The following is a 22,363-nucleotide window of genomic DNA, read 5'->3' on the forward strand; positions in this document are numbered from 1 at the left end:
GTGTTCCTAAAGGTTTTGAAAAGGTGCAACAGAAAGTAAGTTCAGGTGCTTGAGTACTATAGGTCATTTTTATATATATATATTTCCTCATTTTCTGTGATTGGAGTTCCTGAGTGATGAATTACTTTTGCTCAGCGAGGAGAGCACTCTCAGATTGCCTCGTAACATCACATTAATATTCTGTGGCAGTAGCTTAATTAAATCCTCATTAAGCAGTACCATATTTCTTGCAAGTTCTGCAGCTCGGGCTGAAATTAATTGTGAGCTGTTATACAGAGGCACCAGCTGCTAGAAAAACGGAGTTCCCCGCACCCACCCAGTTGAATCCTGCAGGAATGTTTTTGATCAGGGTTGAGCAGAGGGTAAGCAAAGGTCCACTGGGCAGTTTCAGGTGAGCTACCTAGTTTTGACTCCCTGTATTTTTGCAAAGAATGCTGAACCAGACAGAACTGAATGTCTTTTTCTAGCACATCTGTGTTCTTAAGCAAATAATGCCTTATGGGGAGCACTTAGCACAAATTAATTACATTTTTGTTATAGCAGCTGAGAAATCCGGACCATGTCCCCTTGCTTTGTAAATCTAAAATATACCAGCGGACCACGAGGATTCTATTATCATCATCATCATCACTGGCCGTGCAAGAAATAAAACCAACCCACCCCCAATTTACATGGTTTGCAAATATCAGGTTTTTAAAAGTCTCTTCTGCCTGGCCCACAATAAAGTGTTCTGCCAGTGTTCATAACAAAGCAATTATAACTAATAGAAGTGCCAACATATTTCAGAATTACTGGTTTAATCTAACTGTCTCATTAAGTCTCTGGCTCAAGGATGCTTCACACACAACATCCTTTCTATATGAGTAGAGTGGGAAAACACTGTGACTATTATGATGGTGGTATGACAATTAGTGCATGGTGTCTAAAGGCTTGGTGCCATGCTAAGCCCTTCTGGAGATGAGCTGATGCTTGAGCTAAGCCATAGTTTGAGAGCCAGTGTGGTGTAGTGGTTAAGAGCGGTAGATTCATAATCTGGGGAACCAGGTTTGCATCTCCGCTCCTTCACATGCAGCTGCTGGGTGACCTTGGGCCAGTCACACTTCTCTGAAGTCTCTCAGCCCCACTCACCTCACAAAGTGTTTGTTGTGGGGGAGGAAGGGAAAGGAGAATGTTAGCCGCTTTGAGACTCCTTCGGGGAGTGATAAAGCGGGATATCAAATCCAAACGCTTCTTCTTCTTCTTAGTGTGTCACATGAACCCAGGCTCATGATTTAGCTCTCTCCAGAGTCCTGACTCATCACAAGCTGTAATCAAGGTGTGTCTTGTGGTTTGTCCAGGACAGCTAAGCCATGAGCCCAGGTTCAGACAACACACATAGTCAAACTGTGACTTAGCTCATGGTATAGCTGCAGATCAGCCAGGCAGGAGCAAAGTGGGTACAATGTCCTTTGCTGGGGACTGTACACTTGTGAATTCATTCATCCTAAACTATGGTTTGGCTTAGTGTGACATACAAATAAGGATGGAAAAGAAATTTCAGGGCTGGATCTACACTGACCTTTAAAAATGCTGTAAAAAAGTAATATAGCTCTCAATGCAATTTCCCATTGGCAGTGGGTTGCTGCTCTACAGCGCCCTTTATCTAGCTAAGCAATGTGTACATAAATGCATATAAATATATAGAGTAGTAAAAGAAAAGCATACAAAAATGTATTATTTTATGGGAAATTGCTTTGCAAAAATGTGTATACTTAGCAAAATTAGGTACAAAAAACATGTTAGAAGGCAAGTAGCTTTGCACTTTTTATGCAAAGTAGACTGAGGTGCAATATGATTACATCCATACAGTGTTCCCTACTTAAGTAGCTTATTCACATTTCTCATTATCTGTACCTATAACCATAATAATAATAGGCTAGAAAGGAGACAAACTAAAATTAGAACGAAATCGGTAACAGTTTTTTAAAAAAACCAACAGATATATGTGTCATTTGGGTGGTTCTTAACTCTGGTGAAAAAGAAAGATGTTTCTAATCATTAAATTATGACCTGGTTGTATATTGGGCCCCAGTGAAACTACTGGAAAATCTAGTCTTTCTTCAATCAAATAAACAGGAAGATGAAAAATAATAGCAAGAATAAGATAAAAGATAAGAAGTGATGAGAAATAAGAAGGATGAGGTTGGGGTTGAACAAGGAGTCTGATTCACAGGACACAGCAGTTGCTGTTTGGCTTTAATCAAAGCACTCTAAAAGCTTATCCCAACATTCCTGCAGTGTTGTTTGGAATAATAAATATTTCATGAAGAGAATTCCGTGGCAAGTGGTTTAATACCACAGCATGCATGTTACTTCATTTCTTTTACAGATTTATAATCTACTTCATGCCCTGAAGCCATCTAAGCAGTGCAAAAGCCCCCAAACCTAACTAACTAACTAATGCAATTTCTACAAGAATATACAATTAATATTCCATATAATGACTCGATCATACTTCAGGGAAAGACTTCTTGAACAAAAACGTCTGTTAAAATATTGAATATTAAATATTGAAAGTTCTGTCCTTCTGGCTAGCTTTCAGCTGAAGTGTAGCTTATAAATAAACCCAGATGCCCAGTATCTTGATTATGGAACTGCATGTTTCAGGGCATCCTTTGCATTCGTGCCACATTGGGCATTACCATTTTTGCTAGGACCACAAGTCATTTCCTGGCATCAGCTTGTAAATCCAACATTGGTATGCTGTGATGTTTCTTGGGCTTTTCCAACATTACGATTTGACCCTCCTTGCGAACCCCACTGAATGAAAACTGGAACATTAGAAATGGCTGTTAAATTGTATTCTCTGAAAGTAGAGTTTACCCTGTCCCACTTCCCTGTAAAAGAAGCCTTGCCCAATCCTTTGAGCATTACATTGTGTGTTATGCATGCTGATCTTAAAATCTGCACACCGCAGACCAAATTTGTATTTGTCAAGCTCATCCACCAAGTCCTCCAAGGTGCTGCATTTATGAAAAAACCAATCCCCTTGTTTCTCTAAGCAATGATGAGCTATTCATTATCAGAAACTGGCAAGTGTAAAATTAGTCATTTCAGAACAAAACAGGTAAAAGGTAGAGGAAGCCAACCTTAATGGAAAATATTTAGCACTAGAGAGCATCTGAAGCAAAAAAGAAAATTACAGCTAACTCCATTCTTCCATGGTTATTGATATGGGCATCATTAGTTTTTAACAGCAGCATCAAACAGATGATCAGTTGTGTTACATTTTCCAAACGTTGATGGACTAATCCTTTATTTTTGGTGATGGTCCTAGAAAGACTGGCTCAGTTCACACATAGTAGCTAAAACATGGGCCATGACTTGAGTTGGCACATTCCCTCCTTTCTTGCACAATCTTGATTTCTTTCCTCACTTTCTGATTTGGGCAAACCATGGTTTACCATTGCATCCAATTAAAGCCTGTGTGGCCACGGTTCCTTTACACAAATACAGCCTATGGGCATTCATCAGACATGCCTCCAACATGTGAACATGATGTGGGTGGCGATAGCTTAGGATGTAACAGTTAAGGCAGGGCAAGTGCATGCAACCCTGCTCTCTCTCCATGAGATGTTAAAAGACTGAGTAGGGCTGCTGTTTCACATTCCAGTTTTGCAAATAAGGACACATTTGGCAGAGATCCTAAGCTAACCCCGGCTCTCTGGCATGTGTTGCATTCACTCATCATGTGTTTAGTGGTACATGAAAATATCTGAAGGGTAAACCTTTTTTTTTTTTTAAAGGCATGTGAAGCCTCCTCAAGGTTGTAATTATATGCATAGTTTGCTAAACCTCATTGATTTGAATAGGATTTAAGCACCCTGACTGTGCAATGGGTTGCAGCCCAGTTCTTTGAAGAAATGAGACCCGAGTTTCTCTGTGCAAAATTCATATGTGATTTGGATCAAAAAAGAAGTCGCAATCGGTTGCTGAGCTTTTGATGCAAGATTTGTAGAAGATGGGGATTTCAGTGTTTGTTTTAAAAGATTAATCATGCAAGGCTTCCTAAGTCTCAGGCTGCCCATAAATGAAGCTCTTGAACACTGTGAAGAAACACTCATGCTCAAACATGCTGTGCCGTGTGCTCTCTTCCCCATTAGCATCTAATCTTTGGAGCGTCTAATTGTTGGAAGTCTAGAGATACTATAAACATGTAAGAGTCCTGCCAAAGGCCTGTCTTTCCCATTGATCTGTCTCCAAAAGTGTCCATTCAGATGCTTCCTGGAAGCTGAAAAGCACAGTCCACCTTTTGCCATTTAATTTTGTTGGGTCACCTAACAGAATTTCTATCTGTTAACTTTCTTCATTATTCTTCATTGTTATAATTTGACAGATTTCTATAATTCTTTTCATTAGGCTGAAATGCTGACTGGAGCTGATTGGAATTGTAGTCCATAATACTGAGAGGGCACCAGCTTGGGGAAGGCTATTCCCCAATTGGAAGGTGCTTCCGCTACTCTTTTTCTGCATATTTCCCAGTGCTTTAATATCCCTGATCTCCTCTATAAACACCCGCTCAACTACTCTTCCTGGTCCATCTGTAAAACCAGTATCACAATAGCTCAAATTGGAAGAGTAGACTTTGCAAGACGACAGTGGCTCATTTTAAATTTCTTTGTGTTATCCTGACTTTTAGGGCTGATTCATTCAGTCCACTATTCCTGTTTTAGCAGCTACAAAATAGACTCACAGCTGTTCCTAAGTGTCTAGAGAGACAACAGCTGTAGCACAGAGCTTCTTTTCCAGCTACTCTCCCCTGTGTACTAGTAAACCTGCTATAAGGGTTTATGGATGGCTGCAAGTTCGTCATCATCATCATAATTTATTACGGTCAAAGACCAGCTCGAAAAGCACAACTGGGACAGCTTTCACAAGGGCTAAAAAGGGCTGCAAGTTCTCTTCCCCCACCTCACCCCCCCCACCTCAAAGCAAAGCCCCCTTGTGACCAAAGTAAGGGGGGGGGGGTCTCATGTCTTAAGATTGAGATAGCAGTGGAAGGTTTTGTAGTGTTCTGATCGCAACCGTCCAATGGACTGATTATTTAAGAACCTGATATCAGGCACTAACATGGGTATCATAACTTTTTTCAGGCAGTAGGTGAGACCTTGAAGAAAAAGTGGCTCTGGCTTCAGAAATGTGAGCTGACCTTTGCCTTGGTGGGTTTTTTCCTCCTGTGCAAGAAGTAAAAGGCACTGCATGTTTTGTTTTGTTTTTACTTTCTTTCTCCAATGCATCCTTCCTAGCTGACAGAACTTGCTTCATCCCAACATTCAGCACGAAAGGACTAACTTTGCCAAAGTCGCATGATATTTACCGCTAGCCCCACATATTATGTAAGAGGATGCTGTCACAGATTGATTGACTGAATCACAAATGGAATCGTGCATACTTGGCCAGAGAGCTTTTGTTATGCTTAGCAACTAGAATGTGCTTCTCATCAGATTAAAAACACCACTATAATGCATTTTCTTTCCGGTTCTTCGGATATCAGTGGAGTGTAAAGGAACCAGCATGCTTATTAAATTGCCCGATATTTGGTATGAGCATGTCCTGTAGGGTAACCACACAAGCACTGAATGAATATGCTGAAATTTTTGCTTTGGTTGTAGATGTTTCCAGAAATCACATCTCTATGGGTGCATTTTACAGATATGAGAAATAACATGTCTTATTTTGCTCTCTGTGGATTGAAAGAGTTCTGTGTCGTAACCTGATAGGTAGATGCCAACAATGACGTTTTAGATACAACAGGCCCCAATGTCATTTTTTTTAAAGCCCTCAATTAAGTTTGGTTCCCCTTCCCCAGTAATAAATAACTTTCCCTTGGAGAGGAAAAAGCCAGATGAAAAGATGAAATACTGGAAAATAAAAGTCTAAACTCTGCTCATCTGAAATCTGGTTATTTATGTATAAAAAACTACAGTCAGTTATTATAGCACAGTACAAATACAGTATATGAATCCACATATTACCCTCCCCACACACAAAGGAGAGTTGTTTTTCCACCATGCTTTCCCAATACAGTGGTACCTCTGTTTATGAACTTAATTCGTTCCGTAAGTCCGTTCTTACACCGAAAGCATTCTTAAACCAAGGCACGCTTTCCCTAATGAGGCCTCCCGCCGCCAGTGCCCTTCCACCAATCAGCTTCCATTCATCTTCCGGGCCAAAGTTCGTTAGCCAGAACACCTCCTTCCGGTTTTGCAGAGTTCGTTTCCCGCATCGTTCATTAACCGAGGTACCACTGTACATTGCCTAATCCAGGTCTCCAGCCTTTGATTCTGAACATCACTACCGGCCTCCATCTGCATTCTTTCCGCCAGGTTCCTTGCATGGGGGGGGGGGGGAACCAAGGCAGTTGTAATATCCCCACATATTTAACCCCATGAGGCCCTTCCCACTCATTCTATCCTTTCACCAGCTGAGCCACAAAGAGACACAAAGCTGTGCAGTCATCTTGATGTCCAGTTCTGATGTATCATTAACTTTTCCATGCCTCTAGAATGAGCAGTGTGTCTGGTGTTCTGCCTTTCCACATCTACACGGTTTAGGTTTCTGATCAGAAGGGCTGTTTTGACATGTTCCGTTACCGCACCAATCTTAACCCTGAAGCCATTTAAAAACAACTGTGTTTAAAATACAGTGGTACCTCTAGTTACAAACTTAATTCGTTCCGGAGGTCCGTTCTTAACCTGAAACTGTTCTTAAGTAGAGGTGTGCTTTCACTAATGGGGCCTCTTGCTGCCGTTGCGCCGCCGGCACACGATTTCCATTCTCATCCTGGGACAAAGTTCTCAACTCGAGGTAACTCTTCCAGGCTAGTGGAGTTTGTAACCTGAAGCGTTTGTAAGCTGAGGCATTTGTAACTCGTGGTACCACTGTGTTCTCTTTTTTTCCTGGTAATGTGAAATGCAAACATAGAAGGTGCTTTAAAAGGTGAGAGGGGTGCAGGCAGCCCATCTGAGCAGAAGAGGGGAGAGGTCAAAGTGCAAGTCAATCCAAAATTTGACTACATGCATCAGGCAAGCTACAAAACAAGAGTTCACACCAAGGAACCCATTTTTATTCAATCTGTTTAATTTGCCGTCACCTAAGATCACACTGGCGAGATCCAATGCAACTTTGAAACCTTGGATGATAGCCCAGAATGTCTTGAGCTGGAAGAGATATACCTTAATGCAGAGGATGACTCAGCCATGGTAGGAGGTGCTTGAAGAAGCCATTTTGTCCATCACACAGTTTCCCCAGAGGACCAGGCTGAGGTGGAGCCAGTCTTGGCACTGATGTGCTTCTATGAAAAGTATATTTTTTTCAGGAGAATACCAAATTATATCATCAAAGTATTCAGGGTTGGGGAGGTTGGTTAATATATGTTAAACTGGCAGGTTCTCGGTGCTATAGATACACATTTTAAGGTACACACAAAAAAGGTTGGTGGTTTTTTTCCAGAATGCTATATCAGAACTGTCTCAAAACTGACAATACTGCTTTTTAAAGAGATGCTTCATTGCTCAGATGCTTCCCTGTGAATGTGTATGAATGGCATTATGTCAACTCTGCCATGTTTATGTCAATGAGTTTACCATATTCTTCTTGAGCTTTTAACGAGAAATTACACATCCTTTGAAAGAAGTGCTTTGTTTGATTTTCAATTGACATTCATGGTGTCAATGGATTCAGTCTCCACTTGCATTGGGGTGTTAAAACCAATGGGAGTTACAACAAGCTTTTTTTACTTCTGAGAATTTAGGATCTCCTCTTGACCAATGCACTCTTCTGCATCTGACATTAATTTTAAAATTCTATTTATTTTATAATAACTTTTTTCTTCTAAGGCGGCTTGTGTTGCTACTGTGACTTGCTATTGTACTGAAAGGAGAACTTGTTCAATTTTCTAGGGAGAAGATTTTCCTCAGAGAAATAGGATTTTATTTCAAAGAGGTTTCTTGAAATTCTGTTTGTATACCACTAGTTTTTGCATCAACTGTTAACTACAACTTAACGCTTCTTTTTAAGAATTCAAAGTTCAGAAGCAACAGGCAGCTTCTGCCTCCGTGTGAATGTTCAGCTCCCTGTGCCATTCACTTGATAATTACAGCAATTGCATGATAGCCTGGCTGTTTGAAGCTTTTGTCACATGGTGACTTCCTGTGAGATTAATGTTTTGTCTTTTAAGAACAGCAGCTATCAGTGGGGTAAAGTAGATACCTGATGAGATTTTATGAGCATGTAACTGCATTGTTACAGACTGTTTGCATTCACCCCAAAACTACCAACAATGAATGAGGTCGGCTTGATGTCGTTTGCAAATGAAAGCTAGAAAAACTGTTTATGCCACTTGCTTTAACATCTATTATAATTAATACCACACATGATGCTCAATTCTATGGCTTCAACTTCAATAAGGCAAGGCCCAGTCATTCAGTTGGTAATAATACAGTTTTTTAGACTGTTTAAAGAGCTTAATGTGAACTTTACAAGAACCTGTAAGGTTGAATAATACAATAAGTTGCTTCAAATTGTTTCTAATGTGGTAACTGGCCCTGGGACCTTAGGGTGAAGGGCAGATAATAAATATATTAATGATCAATTAATAATAATGTTATTTCCATATTACGGTTATCAAGTAAGTTCATGGCTGAAGTGAGATTCGAACTGGAGGCTTGCTGATTTGTAGCCTAGTCTGATACTTGTCCTGCACTAGGTAGGCCAGCAATTCTGGGAAACAAAACACTGTACAATTGGCATCCCAAGAGTGGCTGGGGATGGGCGGGGTATAAATAATAAATTATTATTATTATAAATTATTATATCCCAAAGCTGAATGTCACTACCTGGCCATATATCAGTATACCCAACATAATACACTGGATTTCTGTGGGGACCTGAGGAAAAACCACAGATCCCATGGCTAACACTGATATGATCTTGAACGGCTGTTATGAAGTAAGCGTGTAGCATTGGGCATCATATATCTATTTGTTATCACTATTAAGTACTTTACACTTGTTGTTTTAATTGCAAAATTCACAGTTTTGTTTACAGTGACTGAAAATTGCTTTTTCTCTACTTGACACCTTAGTTTAATTTTGGGGCTGGTGTTGTTTTTAGGGGCTCAGTACTAATGATAACCATAATAATAAGCTATTTCTGTATCTGTAACAGGTTGCTAAGTTTCCTCCTGACACGAGTCATTGTTGATTTCACTGTTATAGGGGAAAGGCTCTAGGGCGGCAGATAAGGCTGTTGCCATGGTGATGAAGGAGATACCGAGGGAGGAGCCTGCCGAGGAAAAGCCCCTCCTTACTATGAAATCACAGGTGGGCAGAATGGTAGGATTCTGAGGAGGAAGCTGACATATGTTGATTTTCATGGAGACCAACAATGAGCCGAGAATGATTTCTGTTCTTGGAGTCAAATGTTTCATAAGACTGAAAAACAGGGGTTGGGAGAGATATTTATGTAAGGCCACTTTCCACCCCAAATTACATTGGGGGCGTATTTGGGGGGGGGGAGCCATTGTTTTTCAATAGTTAGTACTTCGGCTGATGCATTTTATCTTTAGCTAATCGACTTCAGCTTGGTCTTTTAGAAAACCCAAAATGCATAATATGCAATGTTATACAGAAAGAGAGAGTGAAAGAAATCACTTTGTGTTTCCTGATCTTGTGTATTAGGGCTTGGGGCTTAAAAACCAAAAACGACAGAGGAGTTGAGGAAAATGATTTACAGAACCACAGCGTACATATGTCAGTTACCAGTAGAGTGTCTAAAACCAATTGAAACTGTCAACTGTGATTCATGCTGTCCATACTTGCATAACAGAGTATATATAAATGCACATTCACAGCAAAAGGTATGTTGATAAAACTTTATGTAACATCTTCTCCATAGAGGTGTGTGTCATTTTGCAAAATATGTTTCAGTGCCTGTAAAACACTAGACCTCCCTCATTTCGGTTTGAATCCCTTCTCACGTAACGAGTAAAAGTCAATATGCAGACCCATAGTTTGAAATGACTGCTGTAAAAGCGTAGAGAAATTTTAATAGGTTCTTCTGTAAACAACAACAATACACCCAATCAAATGAAAACCTGTTTTGTTGAAACTGTGTGCTTTTGGTCTAGCTATTGCCAACATATGAGATTCTGGCTTCATTCAGATGCAATATAACGAATGAGCTTTGGGCTTGTCAGCTGTGTTCTCTCCTCCTTTGGCACAACTGCGAGCAAGAGACTGATACTTTCTCTTCTCTTTTTATCTAATCGCAGTTTAGGGTTAGGGTTACGTACTGATTGCTGATGCAAGCCAGCTTCAAACAACCATAGTTGTTTTAATAAACCAAAGTTAAGATGAACTGCAATTTAAAGTTTGGGCATATGCTCATGTACATAACATTCAACCATAGTTTAGCATTACATCCGAACCAGGAATAGTGTAAATTACACTATTAAACATGAATTGGATAAAATAGCATCCGTTTTGATCTAAGCTGTGATGCTTGTCACGTGGAGGCACTCTGTACTCTGTCACTCAATTTAGATGGCAACTAAATTTAGAATATGCATGCCTGCTTGGTGATAGTTATCTTCCAGTGATATTTATCTTACTATATATTACATAGGAGCATAAGTTAAATACATTCTAAGTTGAATGCCAGATCGGAGCATATGCGTAAAATAAAAGTAATGATTTTAAGCATACTAGCCACAAGTGAGCAGGATGGTTGATAGCCCCTGATAATCAATAGTTTAAAATTTTATTTGGATTAAAATTCCAAAATCATTTCCACAGACCCACTATTCTCTAAATACTGGATGGTTTATTTGACAAATCTAGGATAGTTACAAAAGGTCAGCTCAAAATTTCCCCCTGGGTTGTCCAGATTGTATGTTCATGATGCATAACAACTGCCAACGTTATCCTATACCTAAAAATCACTTTCTCTCGATTGCTCTTACAGATTTGCAATGCTGCATTATATATACAGAAACTCAAAATGTCCCATGTTTAGATTGCATTACACAGGGCAGTTTTCCTACATGGATTACGCTGAATGGTGTGAAGATTGTGGCAGTCTGGGCTTCTTATGTGCACATGCCTTGGGAATCCATTGCCCACTGAGATTCCCCAACATATATATACATGTGGCAAGAGACACATGAACAGTCTTCTTACATGGATGTACCCATGTAGAAAAAACATCCTGTGAAACATCTCTACACTGGGACATGACTGGGTGATGGAATAGGATGCTCTCCTTTCTTACATCCTATTTGGATTTTACATAAATCAGCTTATGAATCGTACCTGTCGAGACACCTGATTCATAATGTGTTTTGTGCCCCATTTGTATTGGTTGTATGTAACAGTTTACCATAAATCATTTGTGATACACTCCTTCAAAGTAAAATGTTGTATCTGTTAGTCTGTGTACACTTTTTTCTCACTGTGTACCAGTTGACTTCATCCTTGTTACGCACCAGTTGGCTACACAAAGCCAAGAGAAGGCAAAACCAAGTGGATGAGTGAGTATTTTCAATAATTGTCTCCACATTGCGTGTGCCCACGTTTGCAGTAGGGTCATGTTGCCTTTCTCCCTTGCATACCTGTTATATAAATGCCTTGCTGTTTTATGATGCCTTTGTCCTTTGCCTTCCCATGTGCACCTTTTGTTCAGAACATTTGTCTGGTATAATGTAATACCACAGGGGAAACTGCAAGACCTGGACCCAATTTATGCATTCCTTTTGCAGCAAGGAACCCACACAAATAATGCTTTCCTGTGGCTGGACTCCCGTTTTGCATTGGGGATGTGTATAAGCATTGAACCAATGGCTTGTTTTGATAATGTGACTATTTCCTGTGCCAGCATGCCTCCTTTGGAGTTGTTGTTGTTGACTTGGGAAGTAACCAAACAATCCAAATGACTAAACCGATTCACAGGAAAGCTGTTTTTCAATAGTTCCCATGCCACAGTGGTATTGTACAAATCAGGAATGAACCTGTGGCCCTCTAGATGTTGTTAGACTCCAGCATACCTCTGTCTCAGCTAGCATGGCAAATGGAATGGTGCAGGTTTTCTTTCAACCAAATCTGGAGGGCCACAGATTACCCAACCCTGGTGTAAATTGAGCCTTGGAATTACAGAACTGTAAGAATGACTAGTAAGTCCCAACTGTCTGCCCAAGGCAGGATCATCTGCCAAGTACTTTAGTGTGTTTATTTTGATTTCTGCATAAAATGAGGCCAATAAAGGTTTGCCTGCCTGGATGGCAGAATCTTAACACTGAGAACATAGTACGCAACAGGATTTCAAATATATATTTCCACCCATTGCAGAATGGATGCTGACATATTTTCTAAGTAAGATCAGCTCATAAATATCCGGTATTGTGTAGTAGGGTATGTCCATTTGGGTGAGGGGTGAGGGAGTGAAATACCATCTGTCAATTTATCAAGAACGTCCTTGTTTTGGAAACTATGTAATACTTAAAAGTGTCACTTGTACTATATGATACAGCAGCTACATAATGGACAAAAATAAACAATAGTTTGTACAGGGAATAGTTGTAGGGGAAACTACTACAACCCTGGCTGAATATACACTCCCATTAACACTGTATGCAGTAAGCTATCACCACTGGCTTAAAAAGTGGTGTACAAACAAATCTATTTCTAGCCTGTAGCTGCCATGTTGTTTCTTGTGGAATACTGTGTTTTGATACATTTTCCTCCAAACCAGCTTCAATCCAAATTGAGGAAAAGGATGGCCTACTTGTGTTTTAAGCCGGTAATGTGTATTGCAGCCCCCCGTGGATCTGCTTAAACTGCCAAATGTTATGTTGGTTATTTCATTTATTTATTTGAGGAAGGTCTTTCCCACTCTTCAGGTAAAACCTCTCTGAGTAGCTAAAATAAGGAATGACTAAAACCATGGTAAAATGTGTTTTGAAAGACCCAACAGGAACGACAGAAAGCCAGGCGATTATGTTATATAAGAACTCGAAATCTGAGTCAGTAAATAGGTCTGCGCTTCAGAGACTGCATCAGGCAAGACTCCTAAAGGGGAGCATTCAAGAGTCCATATTCCAGAGGAATGTGGTGCAAGTCCAATGGGCTGCAGCCATCAGCACTGGCCAAAGACATTTTGCTGCCTGAGATGGAATAGCAAATGCACACACACACACACACAAACACACACACACACACACACACACACACACAAACACACACACAACTCCACCTCAGGGTGAGTAGTACTCGAGCCTGACCATGCTATCTTGTACCCTGAGACAGGAAGTCTCACAAGCCCTTCTATCATACTATAATTATATTACATTAAAAATTACGGTAACCATTTGCCCTTTCATGACACCTAAAAGTAGCTGCTTGAAGCAGTTGCTTCCTTCTGCCTAATAGTAGAGATGACCTTGCTCTGCGTTTTGATCCTTGTTCCTCGTACGCCTAAGCAAACCAGATTTGTAACATAGCTTGAAAAATCATCTCTGGGCAACTGCCAGTAGGCTTTATTTGTCTCTAAGAACTCTTAAGCCATAACAATTAACAGATAACCAGACAGTTTGTAAGTTAATGTTTTATTGCTTCTTTTACTTATTTTTCGCGTATAATTTCTGCCAGACTATCCCCATGAGAATAATTAAAAAAAATAAAATAAAAACTGCCTTGAAGAAACAGATTTCAGAAATTGGCTGGCTGCCTATAAGTTGAGTTGCCTTCCCTTCATATAAATGAAGCAGATTTTTCTGTTAGCTGGTTTTTATCATAAGTAAGCGTGAAAGGATGAGAGTCAAAGAACTTCAGTTTAACTTTTTATTTTATGTATACACACACACACACACACACACACTGACTCTGGTTCAACTGGAAGGAAAACCACTGAGCTGCATTTTAATATGAGGCTGTGTATTATTATTTGTACTTATTAAAAATACCGTATTTTTCACTCTATAGGACGCACCGGACCATAGGAGGGGGAGAACAGGAAAAAAAATAATTCTCCCCCTCTCTGCTCAGCGCCCCTTCAGCGAAGTGGCAGGAGAAACTGAGCCCCTTCGCTGAAGGGGCGCTGCGCAGAGAGGGGAAACTGTGCAGCGCCTCTCCAGCGAAGCGAAGCTTGGAGAGCAAGAGGGATCGGTGTGCACCGACCCCTCTCGCTCTCCAGGCTTCAGGCGGCTATCAGCAAGCCTTCGAAGCACAGCGGGAACTCCTGCTGCGCTCCAAAGGCTTGCGGATAGCTGCGCTCCAGGGGCTTCAGGCGGCTTCAGCAAAAGCAACGCGAAGCCTCCACGTTGCTATCGGTGAAGCCAAGGAGCCTGCATTCGCTCCATAAGACGCACACACATTTCCCCTTAATTTCTGGAGGGGGGAAATGTGTGTCTTATAGAGCGGAAAATACAGTAATAATGTAAAAGCAGAACTGCTGGATCAAAGTAAAGGCCCATCTAGTCCAGCATTCTGTTCTCACAGAGCTCAACCAAATGCTCACAGAAAGTCCACAAGCAGTGTGTGACCCTAATAGCAATTTCAATTGCGTTTCCTAGCACACTGCCTCCAATATTGAAGGGAGCAGACAGACATTATGACTAACCTTATCTTCCACAAAACTCTCTAGTTGCCTTTTAAAACCATCCATCCTGGGGTAGCAAATTTCATACCTTAACTATGCACTGTATGACATAGTACTTGCTGAATCTTCCAAAATTAGGCTTCGTTGGACGGATGTGGGTTCAAGTATTATGAGACAAGGAGGAAAACGTCTCTCTGCCTTCTTTCTCCATCCCTTGCTAGGAGTGGCTGTGGGTTCTCCCCAGCACCGGTGGTGAAGTTGACGCTATTACTTATCAATTTATATACCACTTTATGCCAAAATAGGCTTCTAAGCAGTTTACAAGTATAAAAACCAGTTACACCAACTTGAAAATACAAGCGCCCATAATTAATATGCACAAGGAAACAACCCCATTTAAACAATAGGAGGCTCAGGTTGAGAGATCAAAGGAATGCTAAAAATATTTTTGTTTCAGACAAGCCTACCTGGAAATGTTGAATGTGTATTTTAAATTGTTGTTTTTAACTGCTTTTACTGATAATTCTGTGGTTTTATTCTCCTTATAGACTGCTTTGAGGTTTTCTTTACAATCAAGCAGTGTATAAATTTTATGAAATAATAAATAATTTCCAGTACAGCAAATTGGGGCAGGAGGTTGTAGGGAACAGGAAGCCCATCAGAAGTTCGGCTTCCGAAAAACGTTCGCAAACCAGAACACTCACTTCCGGGTTTGCGGTGTTTGGGAACCGATTTGTTTGGGAGCCAAGCGGTTCGAGTACCAAGGTACCACTGTACCTTTGTTCCTTTTATGCTTAACCCAGGCTGCAGATTGCAAGCGATGAATCTTGAACCTCTCATCAAATAAATAAATACATCCCCAACTACAAATCCATTCATTCAACATAAACAAAATAAAGGGGTGGAGCAAAACCTCACAGAATAATTCTCTTTATTAATTGACAATTTACAACTTAAAGGAGGCTCGCCTACCTTATCTTTATGCACCAGGGTTTTTTTGTTGCTGTTTTTTAAATCTTTTCCACCAGGCTTTCCTTTTATCAGTGGGTGGGATGTTTTAGTCCTGCCTTTTTAAAAAATACGAACATATTTTACATGTTATTAGTTTTATGCCGGTTTTTAATGTATATGTTATTTTTTTATTTGTTGCCGTAAGCCACTTTGAGCTACTTTTGCTTTTGTTTTTTTTAAGTGACTAATGACTTCAATTACTAATAATGAATCAGAATAATGACATCAGTGTTCGTGCTCATAATGGAAAGTTTTTGACATCAGGGCATTTTAAGCTTAGAAAAGGACGCAAGATACTTTCGCAAGATGGCCTCCGTGACCTTGTGTGGGTCACGTGACTCGTGTGGTAACATGAAGAGGAAGATGTGCATCCCGGTTTGGGGAATTAAGGTGTTGGAGGGCATGCCATACCATAGTTGCCACTGCTGAATAGCTAGACCACACAATATTCTGGTAAAGTCTATGTACAAATTCTAAAAAATGCAGCTGTACTGGTCTGTTGTAAGAAAAAGGGGAATGAGTAGTTAACAACATCTGTTCCACTGGCCTGCAAGGCCGAGGGGATCAAAACACTCTGAGGGGGCATCAGGAGATGGAAGCACATCTTTGTCAGAGGCTCAGCAGTTGAGGAGGACTGGCAGAGACTGCCTCCCCAGGAGCCTTTCAGAGAGGAGGAAGGGGCAGAGAGTATAGACCTACAAGCATGGTTTGAGACAGGGCAGGTAAGGTAAAGACCCCTGGATTGTTAAGTCCAGTCAAAGGCAACTATGGGGTTGTGGCACTCATCTCGCTTTCAGGACAAGGGAGCTGGCGTTTGTCCACAGACAGCTTTCCGGGTCATGTGGCCAGCATGACTAAACTGCTTCTGGCACAACAGAACACTGCGATGGAAACCAGAGCACACGGAAACGCCCTTTACCTTCCCACCACAGTGGTATCTATTTATCTACTTGCACTGGTGTGCTTTCGAACTGCGAGGTTGGCAGGAGCTGGGACAGAGCGACGGGAGCTCACCCTGTCATGGGTATTCAAACTGCCGACCTCCTGATCGGCAAGTCCAAAAGGTTCAGTGGTTTAGACCACAGCGCCACCCGCATCCCATGAGACAGGGCACATGCTACAAGAAGATAGGAGTTGGAAAATAATGGGTGGCAGAGAGTAGGAACAAGGTGGCATTGGACAGAGACAGCCTGTGCAGCAGCTAAATGACCGGCTGTCTCTGGAGAGTCTACCAGAGCCCCCACCTTCTCCAAAACCTGACGTTCGATGTGAATAGCTGAACAGAGAGCCCAAAGGAAGTTTGCCCTTAGCAGCCACCATAAGCAGCAGGAGGAGTCTCATTGATAGGGAAGTAACATTGGTTCTGAGTAGGTGCATTTCTTGGGCCTCTTTGAGTTCCTGAAAGAACTGAAAAGCTTGCTTTTTCTCTGCCTCTCTGATTTCCTGGGCAATTAGCCAGGAGCCATTGACAAGCACACTGACAATCCTTCACATTTTGATCAGGGATTGGTAATTCTGAAAAACCCGGGCCAAATCTGTCACTTCTCCAGCCTTCTCTCGCTCATCTCTTGGTAGACCGTGCCCACCTAGGCTGGTGGGGCAGAGGACTGGTAGAGAGGCCAGCAGTAGATGGTGCCAGAGTCAACGACAGGCAGAGGCAACTCATGCTACTTTTGCCCCCATTCTCCTCTCTGCTGGGTTCCACAAATGGCAGCACTGAGACTGAAGCAGGAGAAAGCCAACAGCTAGTGGGCTGGATGTAAGTAAGATGGCGGGCGGTGGGAGGCCTAGCTGAGCTTGGTGGGGCAGTGTCCCATTTGCTGTGATGGACCAGCCTCACAGCTCCCATCCACAGGAAGCAAAGACTGGCCTGCTTGAAGGCACATTGAAGGGTCTGAATGGACTGGTCCCACCTTGGCCAATGTGGATAGGTTTTCTGGCAAAACTAGTTGGTGATTGAAGGCCTGCCTCAAGCAACTCATTTGGGAAGTTCATATCTGTTGCAATTCATCCCCTTCCTCCAACCAGTGCAGGTTAAGGGCTCAGGATGTGAGCAATGAATTGTGTTACGTTTGTACAAAGCCCAGGGTTGTGTTGACATGGTTGCTGGAGCTGACTTCCATAATGCCCTCTGCACTGGTATCCCTCAGGAAACTCTCTTCCCTATCTTTACCCAAGCCCTTTCCCAACCTTTCATTTCCTCTTAAAGGTAAAGGTAAAGGGAACCCTGACCATTAGGTCCAGTTGTGACCGACTCTGGGGTTGCGGCACTCATCTCGCTTTATTGGCCGAGGGAGCCAGCGTACCGCTTCTGGGTCATGTGGCCAGCATGACTAAGCCGCTTCTGGCGAACCAGAGCAGCGCATGGAAACGCCGTTTACCTTCCCGCCGGAGCGGTACCTATTTATCTACTTGCACTTTGATGTGCTTTCGAACTGCTAGGTTGGCAGGAGCAGGGACCGAGCAACGGGAGCTCACCCCGTCGCGGTGACTGATCGGCAAGTCCTAGGCTCTGTGGTTTAACCCACAGCACCACCCATGTCCCTTTCATGCCCTCTTACCCAGTGCTATTTTTCTAGAAAAAGAGGTGCCGGAACTCCCTTGTTCTCTTATAATGGCAATGGCGACCACCTGACATGTGCCAGAACTGAGTTGCAGCGAGTTCAGGCTGAAAAAAAAGTCCTGCTCTTACCCTTGATTTATGCAGCCCATAGAGTTCCACAGTAGAGCTAAACAGTTATTTTTCCACCTCAAAACATGGCATTATTCATTGTCTCTCTAGCATTCTTTATTTTATTTTTGAAATGGCTGAATTCCGTTAAAGTTGCAGATGAAACTGCTGTCACTCCATCAGCAGATCTGTTTATTTTTAAAAATGCTTTACAAACAACAACAGGGAGCTGACCTCATACCCATCACCTGGTGGTAAACAGTATCATGGTACAACAAATTTCTCCTAAGATGACCTTTCAAAATAATATATTATCTGGTTATGTTCACTCATGAGATGAAGCAGTTATCTTAATTCAATAGCCTCAGCATAGTGCCACAAAATGATTTATTTTAGCCACTTAATGAGTCGAATAATAGATTGAAAAGTAAGACAGCTAATCAATGAAAACTCAGAAGCAGGTTGAGGGTTCTCAGTAAACCCTGTGTTCCACATCAGGGGGTCTGATGTGGGCATGTAGTTTCATAGGCATAAGGAATGCCGCAATTATTTCAGTACAATTACATGCGGAGAGCATTTATTGGCCCTGAAGTGAGCAATATAGCCACCATTTGCTCTTCCAAATTCCCACATGTGCACTGGAGCTGATGGTTTAGCACATTGATGTGCAATCCAGAGCTTGATGGGTGTGCAGGTCACCCATGGATGGTAACAGGAGGGAGAGATTGATGTATACTTTTTCTTCCCATCTACGACAGCAAATCTCCACAGGGCATTCATAGCCTGTATACATAAATATAAAGGATTGCAATTATCATAGACAAGTGGGGACTGCGAGAAAATGTTCCCATGCGGAAAGCTACTGTCTGGGATTCCAGGCAGGATCTTTTCCCACGGTACCCTAATTTCCTGTATCCTCCGCACCCCACCGGCACACAGAGTTGCTTGGTTAGTCCACTGTGGATTGTTTTTGAGGCTCTCAACCCCAGTCCCACCCCTTTAAAAACAAAACCCCAATGGTCCTCTTGCAGCTCTTTAGGTCTTCCCAAGCCTACTGGCTTGTGTGAGGGTGGTGCCATTGTCCCTCAATAAGGATCCATACTCAAAGAATGAGTTGGGCATTTGGCTCTAGCAAGCTTTGCCAACCTGGTGCCTTCCAGATTTATGGTCCGTGGCCCCGTATGTCTGTGATTGTTGTTGAAGGACTGGAGTGTCCTAGTCAAGCAGTGCTTGAAAACCCTGAAAGGGGGTTTCTGAGATCTGCTGAGCTGCGTTCACACTGTACATTTAAAGCGCATTGCTTCCTCCAAAGAAGGAGTTTGCCCCTTGCAGTACTAAAATTCCCAGCATCCTTAACAAGCTACAGTGCCCAGCATACTTTTGGGGAAGCCATGTGCCTTAAATGTAAGGCGTGTATGCCGTCTTCAACATATGGATTGCATCCCCAACTCTTTGCTTGGTTATGCTGCTAGGAGTCCCTGGTTTGCTCTCCACCCAGCAGTTAGTCAGGTTTGACCCTACTTTATATCCACTGGTGTTTTGCTGCCCTTTAGCTCATCTCAAATGTCCTCAAAGTCCAAATTGGAAGCTTGCTTTTGGTTTACTTAGGCAATTGTACAGCTAAATTGGATGAAGGGAAAGCCACAAGCACATCTCTGCCCCCATGGTCACATCCACACCATACAGGATGCTGAGAGTTGTTGGAAAACATAACAGAATTACAACTCCCAGCACCCTTTAAAAACTATAGTTCCCATTGTCTTTTCTTCTTCTTTTTACAGGGGGAGCTATAACTGTTGAAATGGCATAAAGTGTTTTAAATGTATGGTGTTGATGCGACTCTTCTTTTGCATTTCTAGCCTGAGTTGGAGGACTTCCTGAAGTTTCTCTCTTAATCTAGAGCAGCGTTCCCCAAGTTGGTGCCTTGCAGATGTTGCTGTTGGACAAACAACTCTAACCTGGTGCCCCCCATTGGCCATATTAGCTGAGGCTGATGGGAGTTGTGGTCCAACAACATCTGGTGGAGGAAGGTCAATTCAGACGCAAGGGCATGTTACAACACTGACTAATTACCAGGTGGAAAATAACAAATACAAAAAATGTATCTGCCAGCTATTGAAGTGCCACACAAAATCTGGGTTAATTTGATCATAGTGTAAAACATTTCTTTCGAATTCTGAATATAATGCTGAAATCTAAAGTTGAGTGTCGTAGGTATTGCTTAATGGTGTCTCTCTTTTTATTTGCTGCCTCACACCCAATTGCTATATCCATTTTGTTTTGTGCTTTCGAAAGACTTATTATGCATAGTTCAGCCATTCGAGAGACTCACACACAAACACACACATCCACTTTTGCTTTTCTGTCACTAGCTGGTGAATGAGCAACAAGAAAGCAGACCCCTCCTGAGCCCCTCCATCGATGACTTTCTTTGCGAAACCAAATCAGAAGCCATTGCAAGGCCTGTGACGTCCAATACAGCAGGTAACTGAAAGTTCTACTACTGTTGGTCATGTTCAAAGCAATTCTTGGATGTTGTCTGGCATTTAGCTGTTCCCCTACTCCACCACTCTTCAAAAGCTCATGAAGTGGAGAGTTATGAGTGCCCAGCATAATCCTGATACAAAGGGGTGCAAACACACCCACACACCCACACACCCACAAAACTGAAGGCTTAATTCAAGGAAGGGCAAACTGGTGGTGTTAGCAGAGGCACTTTCAGGCAGAGTCCAGAATGCAAAAGAAACAGATAATATTTTGCTGGGTAAAAGGAAGAAAAGCTGTAGATAATATGAAGCAAAATAAACAGAGAGGTTTTGCTTTTCTTAATTCAGGCCTTGTTCACAGCAGGAAGACTTACAACAACACACACAGGAGAAAACTCCCTCAGAACTACACAGCCAATCAGAGTGTGTGGTACCTCAGCAAGCATCATGCCATTCTGACTGGTTCCTAGGAAACATCTCCACTGTCACCACCTCTCTTGGTTAGCTGCCTGTCAACAAAATTAACCCTTAGTTTACTAAGTGAATGATCCCTGCTGTTAGGCGTCCTACAGTTGTCAGACTCTCGCCAGCACCAATCAGTATGGCCAGTCATTATGCATTACAACAGTTGTAGTCCAACAGCAATTGAAAGGCCATAAGTTCCCTATCTTGGCCTAATTGCTGGTCAAACTGCCCTTGAAGAGGAAAAAGTGAGGCCCATTTACATCTATCTTTTGACCTACTTTCATATTTTTAGCCTTTCATCTGACTCCCATCCTTCGCCATAGTCCTCTGTTCTCTGTGTCCTCGTGCGTTTGATCTTGACTTAATCTTCCGCTTCCTTGTCCAAATATATCTGCTGTTGCATCATCTTCTTCTGCTAACTTCCTGGTGCCCATTGCTTCTTCTCTCTCTCGAAAGCCATTTATCAGCTACCTTCTCTCCCTCCATGAAGGAATAAAAACTGTTTTCAAACAGAAATTTTACCTAAGAGGGTTGAGGGGCAAGTCATCACTTCTAAAACATCTATAAGTCTCCATCAGAAGACTGCTTTGTGCCGCTGAGTGCATCTCCCCTAAGAGCTTTTATTGGCTGCTACTGGAGACAATATTCTGGGCTGGATGCTTTATTTGTCTGACCTAGGAAGGCAGTTCTTATGCTAAGTAAAAAGAAGAAGAAGAAGAATTCACTGCTGCTTTCAAGAATTCAAAATAGGCACCGAGGAAGGGCAGGATTTGAGCAGCACAACCTTGAGGGCTGCAGAGTCAGAACATTGACAAAGGGTCACTTGGCATACAAGGTGTCAGGGCCAGACTAGAAAAAGATGAGCTAATGTTTAGGCCAGGAAATTCACTTCCGGAAGAGGAAATGCCCATAGCTCTGTGATAAAACATATATGTTGCATGCAGAAGGACCGAGGTTCAGCCCCCGGCATCTTCAGGTAGGTGTGGAAGAGTCTCCTGTCTGAAACCTTGGAGAAGGGCTACCATCCAACAGGGGCAATATCCAGCTAGATCAGCCTTTTTCAACCTGTGGGGCCCCAGATGTTGTTGAACTACAACTC

General features: G+C 42.1%; 1 protein-coding gene across 7 annotated transcripts in view; it reads left to right on the top strand.

Moving 5' to 3' along the window:
- Positions 1-22,363, top strand: part of PEX5L (peroxisomal biogenesis factor 5 like) — a 174,672-nt gene that overhangs the window by 109,102 nt on the left and 43,207 nt on the right. For 3 of the 7 annotated variants that reach the window (XM_081007976.1, XM_081007979.1, XM_081007978.1), the window contains 2 exons: positions 9,258-9,362; positions 20,686-20,797. In XM_081007976.1, the coding sequence (XP_080864102.1) occupies positions 9,258-9,362; positions 20,686-20,797 (217 nt within the window). Of the gene's footprint in view, positions 1-5,139; positions 5,199-9,257; positions 9,363-20,685; positions 20,798-22,363 lie in introns of those variants that run through there. The other 4 variants (XM_081007977.1, XM_081007980.1, XM_081007982.1 and 1 more) reach the window with 3 other exon arrangements.

The sequence above is a fragment of the Podarcis pityusensis genome (assembly GCF_964106645.2).
Source record: "Podarcis pityusensis genome assembly, chromosome: 5".
NCBI classification, from domain to species: domain Eukaryota; kingdom Metazoa; phylum Chordata; class Lepidosauria; order Squamata; family Lacertidae; genus Podarcis; species Podarcis pityusensis.